This window comes from Armigeres subalbatus, chromosome 1 (genome assembly GCF_024139115.2).
Source record: "Armigeres subalbatus isolate Guangzhou_Male chromosome 1, GZ_Asu_2, whole genome shotgun sequence".
Lineage (NCBI taxonomy): Eukaryota > Metazoa > Arthropoda > Insecta > Diptera > Culicidae > Armigeres > Armigeres subalbatus.
The window spans coordinates 69,548,713-69,562,256 of record NC_085139.1 but is presented as its reverse complement, the minus strand read 5'-3'; the positions used below and the strand labels follow the sequence as shown (position 1 = coordinate 69,562,256).

At 41.3% G+C, this 13,544-nt stretch overlaps 1 protein-coding gene across 17 annotated transcripts in view; it reads left to right on the top strand.

Annotated features, from left to right (window-relative positions):
* The window catches only part of LOC134226713 (mucin-12), a 31,758-nt gene extending 20,242 nt beyond the window's left edge, over positions 1–11,516 (top strand). For 13 of the 17 annotated variants that reach the window (XM_062707734.1, XM_062707726.1, XM_062707719.1 and 10 more), the window contains exons 3-9: positions 4,259–4,417; positions 4,541–4,665; positions 4,725–5,035; positions 5,104–5,227; positions 5,285–5,413; positions 5,484–6,175; positions 6,465–11,516. In XM_062707734.1, the coding sequence (XP_062563718.1) occupies positions 4,259–4,417; positions 4,541–4,665; positions 4,725–5,035; positions 5,104–5,227; positions 5,285–5,413; positions 5,484–6,175; positions 6,465–7,811 (2,887 nt within the window). In that variant the 3' untranslated portion in view covers positions 7,812–11,516. The remainder of the gene's footprint in view (positions 1–4,258; positions 4,418–4,540; positions 4,666–4,724; positions 5,036–5,103; positions 5,228–5,284; positions 5,414–5,483; positions 6,176–6,464) is intronic. The other 4 variants (XM_062707781.1, XM_062707774.1, XM_062707793.1 and 1 more) reach the window with 4 other exon arrangements.
* Positions 11,517–13,544: the final 2,028 nt, after the last annotated feature.

The following is a 13,544-nucleotide window of genomic DNA, read 5'->3' as shown; positions in this document are numbered from 1 at the left end:
ACGAAGTCCGTAATAAGCCCTATTTGCAGCTGCAATACGCCTTTTCACCTCGCGGGTAACATCATTATCGCACGTCACTAATGTTCAAAGATACACAAATTCTGAATTCGTTGAATGCCAGCGACCATGTACTTCGTTTTGCTGGTATTGATCGTGAGTCCAATCCTCGCTGTCTCCCTCTTAAAAGGCACAAAAGCCTCTTGCACGGCACGGCGATCAATTCCGATAATATCGATATCGTCCGCAAATCCCAGGAGCATATGCGATTTTGTGATAATGGTACCGCTTCTTTGCACACCAGCTCTCCTAATCGCTCCCTCGAGCGCTATATTGAACAGTAGGTTCGAGAGTGCATCACCCTGCTTTAATCCATCTAAGGTAACAAATGACGTCGATATTTCATCCGCAACCCTTACACTTGATTTCGATCCGTCCAACGTTATACAAATCAGCCGTATCAGTTTCGCCGGAAAACCACGTTCAAGCATAATTTGCCATAATTCATTCCGATTCACTGAATCGTACGCCGCCTTGAAATCAATAAACAGATGATGTGTCTGCAAGTTGTACTCCCGGAATTTATCAAGGATTTGTCTCAGGGTAAACATTCGATCTGTCGTTGATCGACCCTCACGAAAACCTGCTTGGTATTCGCCGACGAAGGACTCTTCAAGCGGTTTCAACCTGTTGAACAGAATACGGGACATAATTTTGTACGCCGAATTAAGGAGGGTTATTCCTCGGTAATTGGCGCACTCCAGTCTGTGCCCTTTCTTAAAGAGAGGGCAAATGAGGCCGTCCAACCAGCTAGCAGGCATTTCCTCGTCTTCCCATATTTTCGACATAATATGGTGCAGAACTTCATAAAGCTGCTCACTGCCGTGTTTGAGAAGTTCAGCCGGGAGCTGGTCCTTCCCCGCAGCCTTATTGTTTTTCAGCTCTTTAACAGCTTTTTTAACCTCATCTAGTGTAGGTGACTCCACAGCTTGTCCATCGTCGCTAATATTTGTTCTGTTCACCAATGCACCGTCACTTCCTCCATTCAACAAAGTCTCGAAGTGTTGCTTCCACCTGGCAGCCACTTCAGTTTTATCTGTCAGCAAATTCCCTTGTTGGTCGTTGCACATGACGGGAGATGGCGCTGTCTTTCTCCGCACGCCATTGACTGACTCATAAAACCTCCGCATATCGTTCTGCTCCATTTTTTCCTGTGCCTCACTAATAACTTGTTCTTCGTACTCTTTTTTCTTCCTGCGGTGGGTTCGTTTTTCGGCTGTTCTCGCTTCCTTGTACCGATCTCTATTCGATCGGGTACCCGACACCAACATCCGGCTTCTGGCAACGTTCTTCTCATCTGTCACTCTCTGACACTCCATTTCGAACCAACCCGTCCTGGGTCGCCTCTGTGCAGTGCCTATCACTTCTCGTGCTGTTGTGCTCACCGCTCCATGGATCGACTCCCGTAGATCGTTGATGTTGTCGCTAACGTTGATTGCACTTATCCGTTCGTCGAGCTTCTGGCGGTACTCAGCCGATACTCCTTCCGCCGACAATCGCTGGATATTGTAACGCATCGTTCGCTGTGATCTTTTTATTTTACTGACAACGAGGTAGTGATCAGAGTCAATGTTCGGACCTCTGAATGTCCGCACATCGATAATATCCGAGAAATGGCGCCCATCCACCAGAACATGGTCTATCTGGTTGCAAGTTTCACCATTTGGGTGTCTCCAGGTGTGCTTTCGGATGTTCTTTCGTGCAAAGTAGGTGCTACTGATGGCCATCCCTCTGGCAGCAGCAAAATTTACTAGCCGTAGGCCGTTGTCATTGGTAGCGGAGTGAAGGCTCTCCATACCGATTATGGGACGGAAAAAGTCCTCTCTACCGACCTGAGCGTTAGCGTCTCCGATAACAATTTTTACGTCATGCTTTGGGCACTCTCCATAGGCTTTATCAAGACATTCATAAAACGTGTCCTTCACGTCGTCGGATTTATCGTTTGTCGGTGCGTAAACGTTGATTAGGCTTTAATTGAAGAATTTGTCCCGTATCCTCAACACACAGATTCGTTCGCTAATGGGTTTCCACCGCATCACTCGCTTCATCTGCTTGCCCATCACTACGAAACCAACTCCATGCTCTGCTTTTCCGCCGCCGCTGTGATAGATGTTATACTTGAATGCAGTGTTGGTCATGGGGTTAGTAGTTGCCAAGCTCCAACCTTAATTTCCCTCGGGACAGTTTTCCAGCATTACTTCTGGAGGATAGGCTGTACTTAATGTACACATTCACAAAGGCACTCGCACCATTTGAGACTTACTTGGATGCTCACTCTGACACTCCACTGCCATGTCTCGAGGAGTTAGGCTGTAACTGCCTGGGCCTACAGATACTACCTACGCTAAGACACTCCTACCTAAGCATGTGTAGTCTATAAACAAACTTCCGCTATGCCTCTGGGTGACCATTGCGGTTTCCCGCTACGACACTCCTTCCTTAGCACAAGCCGATCATTCGCTCTTCTGCCGATGCAGACCACGCGCTACCCTACCGAAGTAGGGGCACTCCCCGTGCACCACTTGTCCCTCACTGTGGGTGTGTGAATTCAACACACTAATACCCTGCCGCGAAGCAGCTCCAAATGTCACTCGCCACATGTGAGCCCTTGGACATAGTCCCTGCTGCCCCCTATTCACCGGTATGTGTGTGGGTATGTGTAGGAGGGGGGGGGGGGTTGGTTGTGTGTATGCGGTCCCATTGTTTGCTATTGAAAATTGGCTCGATCGGACATTGCATTTCGGAATTATTGTCCCTTGGAAAAAAAAAGTTAAAAAACTTTTTTTTCTAAAATGGTGGCAATGCATTTTAATCAATGCCAAACATGATCGAAAAAATGTGATCTATTCCCATAAAGAGCTGTTTTGACCATCCTAATGTGATTTTTCCAATTTATTTTATAATGCACGAGAAAGTCATCATCACAGCTAGGTGGATTAATCTGGGTTTTTCTTATATATAATTAAGTTTCTACTTTGGCAAAAATGGATTAGAAATAGTAATAATAAATAACAATGATTTTTTACGTTTATGGAACTATAGAACATATATCTAGAAAAATAATCTTTAGTTTAGCTCATTCTGACCCTTCAAGCTGCTAGAAGAGTTTTGTTCGTGCTATCAATACAAAGGAAATGTGCTATTAGTTATCACTTGCTTGCTATTTTTCAATTAGAATCTGCGCTATTACAGACTGTCCTACTGCGGAACAGAGCTTAAAATATTATTTTCATCATCGTCAATTTCTCACCACAAACATCTTATAATTATTTCCAAACAATGAAAGGTGACATAATCAGCTTTTTTTTGTTAAGATGAATAGTCTTGATTATATTAACGATTTTTACTAATAGTGTCTAACAGTTTAACAGTAGCATGCTAAATTCATTGTCATATGTTTATTCATTAAAATGTGTTTAGAATCAAGTTTCATATACCATGAGGTATTTTGAGATTCTACTGTGGGACCGGATTCTGCTAGTTCTGGTATTATATAAAGAGTTTCAAGTATATTCAATATTCCTTAGGCCTGTCTACGTTAAATTTCGGACACCCATCTTCCAAAGCGGTTTACATACCACTGAGACGATCCATTTACATGACACCTAAATTTCTTTGCTTTAAGTATCCAAAATTAACCGTGGACAGGCTTTCGTAGATGTTTATAATGTCACAGGAATATCATATCATTCCTGGGAATATCTTCGTAAAATACGTAATACATACTGAAATGCAAGACATCATTACCACAAAAAGTTAGATGTGATCCCTATAAAGAAATATTACTGAATATAATGTGCTTTCGGAGTTCAATAGATTCAAAGTATTTCAGCTCAAATTACGTGACTAGGCTAACTCCATTATTATAGTTATATGCCAACTTCCCCTTGTTAGAATTCTTGTCGATGCTCCACCACTATGTACTTGGAAGATAAAAGCCAAATGCTCTTATCGCGATTATGCAACAATACCATCCTTATCCTTAAAATTCCTCTAATCAATCATCTCTTTCAAGTTTAGTTTGAGTTTGTAAATTTACTAATTTAGTTTTCTTTTACCCACGTATCGTGTGAATTGTCACATTTGTGTGTTTGCTGTTTGTGTGCCGTTTGTATTCATTCTACATACTACTATGCAACTGCACTTCAACCCACGAAACACATTCCATCGGACCTTGTACGCACTGATCAAATTGCCACAGAAATGATCTGCTCGGCTTGGAAGGAATGGTGAAGCTAACCAACCCGGAGGACACCCTCACCAGCCAGGGATCGACGGCAGGCGGCGACACTGGTGGCGCTGGAACCGGTTCTGGTACCGACCAGCCGGATCGCAGCGAACCGGAAACTATTAATAAAAGGTTGTTTGTTGGTTTCTGTATGCAGAGCATTTGTTTTGTATTGGGAAGTTGATCGAAAATTGCTTCTTAGATATAACCTTCGTAAAAAACTCTTAATCTAATTGTGATTAATGATATTTCAAGGGCTTCCAATGCACCACATCGTAGTTTACCGGATATTCCGGTAGTAGAGCCGGTTGGCGATAACAACTCCGAACTGTACGCAACGGTTGGTGATAAAGTTCAGGATCTACCCCAAGGTAGAAGTCGTAAGTTTACGATAAAAGTTGAAATTAAATAGCAGCTAACCGAATTTATTCAATTTCAGCTACATCTAGTTTGAAAAAGCAGGCCAGTGTTTCGCAACACAGTTCTATTAGCCAGGCAGATGATATAAGTTCACCATATGCGAGAGTCCGATCGCCACCACATGCTTACGATAAGCTTCGTAGGACCGAGCACCCGTACGCCCAAGTCGTCCAGCCAGGGACCAGTGGTTCAACGGCGCAAGTTGCTGTTACCGTAGATGACGAACTGTTGAGTCCTATCTCGCGACGAGGTCTATCTAGCGGTGCCGCAGGAAATGCCGGAGGAGAATGCAATCAAAGCTTGCTGGACGAGCGAGAGGCTTCTACTATAGTATGTTATTTGAACGAATCTTTGAGCTGAGCTGTGTATATCACTATCTACTGTCTACATTATTTCAGGACATTCCCGCAGCCTCAGCTATTGCTGGGCGGGTCTCTGCAAGTCAAGACCTACCTTACATGACTCCTCCTATTGTACAACAGCCACAGCAACACTTTAGCGGTGATTCTCAGGATTCTTCAAGTACAGAAAGTCAACTATTAAAGCTATCGTAGTTTAAATGAACTCTACTTTTTTCAGAAGGTTACACCAGTATTAGCGTCCGAGAACCGTTAGCGAATCTCTTACCTCAATCTCAGAATCAAACCACCGCACAAAGGCGCCAGATATTGGGCGACTCCCACTATGCCACTGTCTCAGACGATTCTGGTATGTATCAGAATTAAATCTACTCACCTGTTTTCCTTTTTTGTGCGCTAATATATGTATTTTTTTTCAGACGAGATGTACGCTGCTATCGACGATCCCAATAACCAGGGCGACCTTTATACCAGTGGCTCGGAGACCTACGCTCAAATCCAGCCTCCCAATATGGTGACCGTTTCAGTTGAGATCAACACCGGGGCATCCAGTCGGCCATCAGCTGGAATGCCGCAAGAAGATTCATTAGACGCACTGCAGCCATTGCCGATGAACTCCTCAACAAATGCAATATCAACAAACATTCACAATCGTCTGAGTGCCAACAGCGGAACGTTAGATGAGGCGTCGTGTCAGCCTCAACCACCATCGACGGATACCCTCAGAACTCATCAGCCGCATCCTTCATACGCGCACTCGCGTCAAGCCAGTAGTTCTAGCTGTACGAGCTCTGTGGGAAATCTTGGGTCTCCAAAACCGGAGAAACGACAGGCGAACTCCCCTCTCCCGCCGACACCAAAGAACCTGAAGCATCAATCCACTAACAGTTTCTTTAGCAACTCGAACCTCACCTCGATCAGTTCGAACACTTCTACGCAAACTGGTCAGTCCGGGCGGAATTCGGCTGCGTCTGTTATCGAGTACAAGAGCTCCCGGGAGAATGTGTCCGGGCCCAAGGATGACGTGACGCAACAACACCAACAACCAAACGGTTCTGCAATCAAACCGAAGAAGAGTCCTTCAAAGGATCTGGAGGGAATGTACGCCAAGGTGAGCTAATATGTTTTCGAAAGGCAAAAGGTCATGGCGTCGGCAATTTATATTCCAACGGTTAACGGGTTTCAAATCCTTTTTATCATAAGCCTTAAGTTGAAACATTGATTTTTAACCGTTTTATCATCAACTAATTTGGTGATATCTGTAAGCATTTACTGTAGTGTCCTGATAAGGTTGATTGATATTCCTCAGAAGAAAGCTACTTAAGAAAGCTCCTAACGTCAGCAGAATGTTGTTGCTCCAGATCAACGTTTTCACTAATCTAAACCACATTTCTTCGCAGGTCATGAAAAAGAACAAACTTTCAAAAGCACCCTCTCAAAATTCGAGTCCAGTACCAACGCGAAAAGACGTTGGAACTGCTCTACTGGCGGACGCAGAGCAATTCTTGTCGGATCCCGAGCTAATCCAACTGAACGGCGCTGGTGGGTCTGTACATGGATCACCAAGTAAAAAACCCCTCAGCTCTGGTGGCAACGACTACGAAACCATCGATAAAAAGCAAATCCGTCATAATAAGCAACAACACGATCCGGGCTACGAAACTATCCCAGGTGACAACATCAATGGTAAGGCAGAGCTTAGGAAATCCGCCGACTATGCACAAATTCATAAACGCAGCACTAATTTAGCGGTGGCGCAGGGCATTCAAAGTGTATCAAGAAATTCACTGGAAATCTTCCATGGACTTGACAAATCTACTGACGGTGAACCTGGCTACGAAAGTCTTCCTAGTAGCAATGATCCAGGTTATGAAACGCTCAACAGAAAAGGCGGCGAGTCGGACTCTGACCCAAATTACGAAATTCTAAGACCGGCGAGGAACAATGATGGGTACAGTAGCATCAGAGATCCGCGATCTGCCAAAAACCGATTAAATTTCGGAAAGGATGACGATGCGGACAGTACACCGGGTTACAGCAGTATAAAAGAAAGGGTCGATTATGATCCGGGTTACAGTGTGATAACAGAAAAGAAGAAATCCGTAGTTGTCCATGATTACGCGAGTATCACAGAAGAAACGAAGCGAAAAAAGCAAAACCTAAACAACAACAATTTGGATCCAGGTGAAGACTCGGATATTTACTCAAGCATCACCAACGCTCCGCTCGCTATAAATTCGTCTTCGATAGTTTCAAGTTCCAGCAACAACTATTCAACGATTCCTGAACCATCCAACCTGACATCGTCGCCCGGTTATTCAAGCATCTCGGAAACACGTACCACTCCTTCCACCGATAGCACTAGCTCGCCGGATAATCTCATAGGGTACACCAAGCAGCACAATACGGTCACCAACAACAGCAACAGTCGACTTTCTTCCAACTACGAATCTCTGACCGGGAGCGAATCGGATCCGAACTACGAATCCGTCAAGTATCTCAACGTGAAAGAAAACCCCTACGAACGGCTGCACAACGAACCGTCCTCGGGCCAAACGCCATCGACGGCTGGGCCTTCATCGAATGATTCACTGTCAAAATCGGCTTCGACGGATTCGGCGACACCGGGTGCCACCGAAGATACCGGCTCGGTGACTCCCTCGGCCGGGCCGGCCATCAGTGCAGCGAAAACGCCGTCGGTGTGCGAGCTGGAAGCCACCGGCGTCAGTGACTACTTCCAAGTCTGATTCATTCCCACTGTGTTGGGATCGTTGCAACTACCACGGTAACGAGCGTGAGAGCGTAAGTACTCCTGTCTGTATTTATTTTTTAGTTAGATGAGTACGTATATTTCCACCCGTACGTTTGGAAATGATGTTTAGTATATTGTCATGCAGTAAGCCGACTCCAACACAAGTATATTTATACTATATTGATTACTAATATTATGACATAGGTTAATATTCAGTGATAAGTGACAGATGATTAATATATTCCAAATGCAGCTTAGAATTAAATTTAGGCTTAGGGTTCTTTCGAATCTAGGATCGATGGATTATGCATGAGGTGGGTTGATTTGGAGAGGTGTATGAAATATGACATGAGCAGTATGATAAGTTAGGTTTTATAATTATCATTCTTTGCTGGTAATGAATTTCCCAGTTACAGCCTTTTGATATCGCATGTAATGCAAAGATAGATTATCGGTTCGAATATTAAATCCGCTCTAACCTCAATTTCCAATTTAATAACGACACCCTTTGACAATATGATACAAATGAATCAATTATTTTATCGAATTGGACATATAATTGGTAGTGTTGTTTAATAGTAATATGTTGATTGGAGGTTCGTTTTTGTTGAAACCGTCGTTCTTATCGCCGATAGGAATTTTACCCAGTGCTTTTTATCGGAACAAATCCGATATATAATTTATGCAATAGTTTATGTCTGGTAATAAATTGTTTGCGTTAAGCAAAACTGTATTACTTCTCTTGTCTTGATCTTGTGTTATTAGCAGGGATTAATCCAGAGAGAACTAATCTCTCACTCTTCATCCCGATGTACACTCACAATATGTAGCACGTTGTGAAAGGTGTTTTTTGCAAGCTGTTACAAACATTTTATATGATCAATTTTTTTAAATAAAAACATTAATTTCAGATGCACCGGTGCTGATGAAGCATTTTAACTAGTTTTACTACACAGCTGTTAAAAAAACGTAAACCCCAACGGAAAATGATTGAGAATGAAGAGTTGTATCAAAGCTTGTCGATGAAGACCTTTCTTCCATTTCATTTGTGTCCGTATGTACTTGTTTGCGATATCCAGCTGGGTTCCAGTCTAATACTTGTTTACAGATTGGAATAATTTGTTTGAGAAACTGTAATAGGTATATCCATTTTACACAATTTCAAGAAAACAACAAAAAAAAACTGTTTTTGAACAAAATGGCACCGAATCTTTCGATTTTTTTGATACAGATCAATAGTTTTCCGCAAAACTCAAACTCAACTCCCTGGATTATAATTGCTCTTCAAAGTGCGTGTACATGTCAAGACAAAATTTTCAAAACGACTTATCTGCTTTTGTAAAAAAAATCAAACGTCGGTTTGACGAATTTGATATAGCACTTTGACGCAAACCTAGTTTCTCAAAAAAAAAAGAAAAGTATTTCATACATTCCCGAGCAAAACATTTTTTTTTCGTATTTTTTTGCGAGAATACAGCTGAAATGTGTTCCAGTTATTTAATTTTTCAAATTTAGTGAAAACTATACCTTTTTCTCTATGTTGATTTATTTTGAGTATTCGTAAAAAAAAACATTATTTAATGTCTCTTTTGAGAACGCAAACATTAATTTAATATTGTTCTTGATGCATTGCATATTCATCAGGAGAAAAAAGAAAAACAAACTGTTTCCAATCATCGGCGCGAAAGGGTGCGCGGTGCGCCTTTCGGCAAAGCACAGCCCGACACAACGATCAAGTCTAACCGAACGAAGGTGCGTCGCGTCGTTGATTGTTCTTGCAGCGCGTCGAACGGGTTTGACTCCTGCGCGCATAGCAGAACTTGCATCTAAACGTGCTTGCTTCGCATGCGAAAGAGGATGATGTGAGAAAACAGAGAAAGCTGGCAACGCTCACGCTGGTTCTCTGCGCGCGGAGAACGAGTGAGCATACCAAGGAGGAAATTATTTCAAATCATTTGTCATGGCGCAAACTTCTGGCAGCGCTGCTGTTGGTTCTTCATTATAGATCGTACGACTGGCAAAAGCTTTCAATGTGATGGGGTGTGGTTTTTCAGAGAAACACACATTTGGCTGCAATTTGACTGAACGCCAAGCATGTGGCGTTAACTTGATCTGCCTATGAAATATTTTGTTTCTTTAGATGTTTAGATGTTAAAATCATTGGAAATATTACGTGAAGCTTTGTTTAAAAAATTTACTGAGTAAATTATTTATATTTTAAAATTAATTGCCAAGACATTATTTTCTTGCTTCTGACCTAAAAACGGTTACCTGTTCCATGAACAGGTAGAACGTATGAACGAGTCGCCCCTGATAGCACAGCATAGAATTAAGCAATTCGCACAAATTCGTAGGTGGTACGTGGTACAAGCCACGACTATTATATGAGAGTAGCATCACTTTCATCCGTTACCACAGACATTGATTTGGGACTAATCACTATCTCTTAGACGGAAGCAATGCACCTTCCAATAGTCGAGATCTGTCCTGGCCACGTCCTTGCGAATGCTGAGGAAGGGGAATGGTGGTTTGTTGTACACCTACTTAAGAAAGATGTAGAGAACTCTACGACCTCTCATAGGTGCCACGGGAGGTTTTGGGATTGTGTGGAAGGTTATAACAGTAGGAATCGTTTTGGTAGAACGTGAAAGACAGAAAGAATTAAGATAGAAATACAAAGTAGGAAAGGGACGAGCCTGGAATTGAACCCACGACCTCCTGCTTAAAAGGCAAAAGCAGTAGCCAATAGCCACCGAGCCACCGAGCTCGTCATTTTGGCCAAAAATGTTACATATGCAGTTTATCAAACAAATAGTTCATTTAGTTTCGGCCCCTACGTAAACTGTGGCCTACCCGCATCACTTTCTTATTTCAGCTGTTATCGGCCTATGGTGGCAAACGCGATTGAGCTCGGTGTTTGAGATCCAATTGTGAGGCCACCAGGCCCAAATTATCTGTTGATGTAGGTCATGTGAGGCTCTAAACAATGTTCTTGGGACCTAGGATTGCTGGGTTGTTAGACTCAAGTTATCTATACTCATTTGGGTGTCATTATCAATTTCAACGAATCCACCTCGATCATTACCCACCGATCGCTAAGCTTCGCATATATGAGGAGTGAGAATAATGAAACCCTACATTATGTACTGAAGAGCTAGTGCAGTTCGTCTTTTATGAGGAAATTAGTTGTTTTAAAATAAGTGAATAATATTAATGTGTCGACGGAAACCAATATACTGATATTTATTACAACTCGTAAAAACCAGTAAGCGAATGACAAGATGTAAAATATGGAAAACAATTAATTGTATTAATTCTGGTTCGAAACATTGCCCACCCATCAGTAATTTTCATTAATATACACAACCACTATCACAATTATACACACACAACTTAAGAACAAAATAAAGTAAGGAAATTTTTACACTTTCCAACGAATGGCAAGGAGCGTGCAAGCAAGTATTATAAAGTAACTAACACACACCGATCGCCAAATGAGAATCATTTTCAGAAAATGATGATATAATTATTTATTATCTGAAACAGAAACCCCATGGAAACTACACTGCGTAGTAGAATGATTTATTGTTATTGGCTTTCCACCCGTGTCCTTTGGGGTTTTCTCATGGGAATACCAAATCTCAAAAATAAGAGAATAAAAATGTTTTCGGAAATATGTGGCACGTGGCCTCAATTGTTATGATGCGATTTTGTTTTAACTTTAATTTTCCACTCCCCCCAACATTCCATTCGTGCAGCTATTAAACCTATTTAATTGATTAATTATTGAATTTTGTCTATTTTATTGTAACTTCAAAGCTTATTCTGTCGGTACAAACGTGTCAGTCTCATTTGTGTTTAGTTACTTTTAGTTTAATTCCATGAATGGTATTCATTTTTATTGTGTTTCCAAATTAATATAAATTATGAGAAATGCAACAAAAACACTAAAGCATTTTCATCTCATATTGAATGTACTATCAAGCATGATGGTTCCGTCCCATTAGAATTTTTTGATGTGTCAATTATTAGATTTTGGGAGTGACACGAATGTATCGGTTGAATAGTTTATGCTGGTAACTGACCTCTATAGGGCACACGGAAGACATTTAAAAGCACAAAACAATGCGAAATGCAACGGTGGTTAGCGTGGTGCGGGAGGACAATGTTGAGTTTTTGCATGAACTCAAAATTAAGTAATTTGAACTTCCAGTCAGGTGAATCGAACTTAATAGTAGATATATTCCTATTATTAGAGGAAAGTTAATCTACTTCAAACCCATATACTCAGAATTGGCTTCCCGCACGAAGTTAACTAAAATGAATTCCCTTTTCCGTAGTTTATTTCTTCCGTGCGTCACTCGACGCAATTACCACATCATTTTTTTGCATCCGTTTCTACTGTATTGCTTCTTCAAATCTAATGGATCTACAATATTAAGTTCATCATGTACATTTAAAGTCGCTTAGCGATTTTTGCGATCGTTTATTTTCGGAAGATAAAATGATGTATCGATCAGTGAGAATGAAAATAAACTCTTGATTGAGGAAATGACTTCTTTAACAGTTTTAATTATATTAGCTAACGGGGTTTTGTTTATGACCGATTGCCTCTTATTACGCATCAATTATTTTGTTCATATATGTGAAAGTGTCTTGTTTGGAATACTCCCTGACAATAATAAACTAAACCTGTCAAAGCAGTCATTTCCCCTATAATGAAAAAAAGGATAGTCTATTGCTTTTGTAAGTGGTAATATCATTGTCCGGTCATCTGTGGTCATCCTCATACTCACTTAACCTTCCGGGACTCGCACCGTTGTAAAAAGTACAACACCCTCGAAAAAAGCACGCTTGTCGTTCATGAGTGATTCAGGACCATGCGAGTCCCGGAAGGTTAAGGATCCTGCGCATTCCGGTTAGTTCAGGATCATAAGTGATTGTTAGATAAATTACGTAACGCAAAAATTGACCATTTTGATATTTTATTTAAAAGAAAGGAGAATCACTAAAGGCAGAATTGCATTGCGCTGTTTTAACTTAGGCGAACATTTTAATCCATCAGATCAAATGGCCGGCCGTTTGCAATTCTGCCTTTCGTAATTCTCCCATTTGTTATTTTGCCTTTCATGTTTAAGCCTTTTGTACCGTTCAGCCTTCGTTTCATTCTGCCTTTCGTGTTTCCGCCTTTCGTAGGACATCCGTTATAAAACTAAAAATGTTACTTAGGCTGGGTTATATTGGTGCTCTACTACAATTCAATTGGAAAAAATTCCCTTCTCTACAAGACCCTTCTCGTCCCGTAAGGATGCTCAACTTGTCCCGTAATATATTTGAACCTGTCAAAAACAGTGTACTAGTTAAGTCACATTTATTGGGTACTAGCTTTATGTACCCGGCCTTGCTCGGAGTTGCCAGTTTAATTCGCAGTTTTTTTCACCATCGGAATTGGAATAGGTCAAAAGGATAATTGTGTTTTCTTATTGATATTTCATCATTTGATTAAAAGAAGGTAGATTACATTTGAAAACATTGACTGATTTTGAAAATGGGATCAAACCCAAAATCGCTTTATTCCGGGCAAACGTCTATTTCTAAAGAAGGAAAAACATACACCGATGCCTTATTCCGGAAAAACGTCTATTTTAAAGAAATGATCACATTTACCGTCCAGAAGGAAACACTTTAATCATTGCTTTTCTCTGGGCAAACCATGATTTCGATGAAG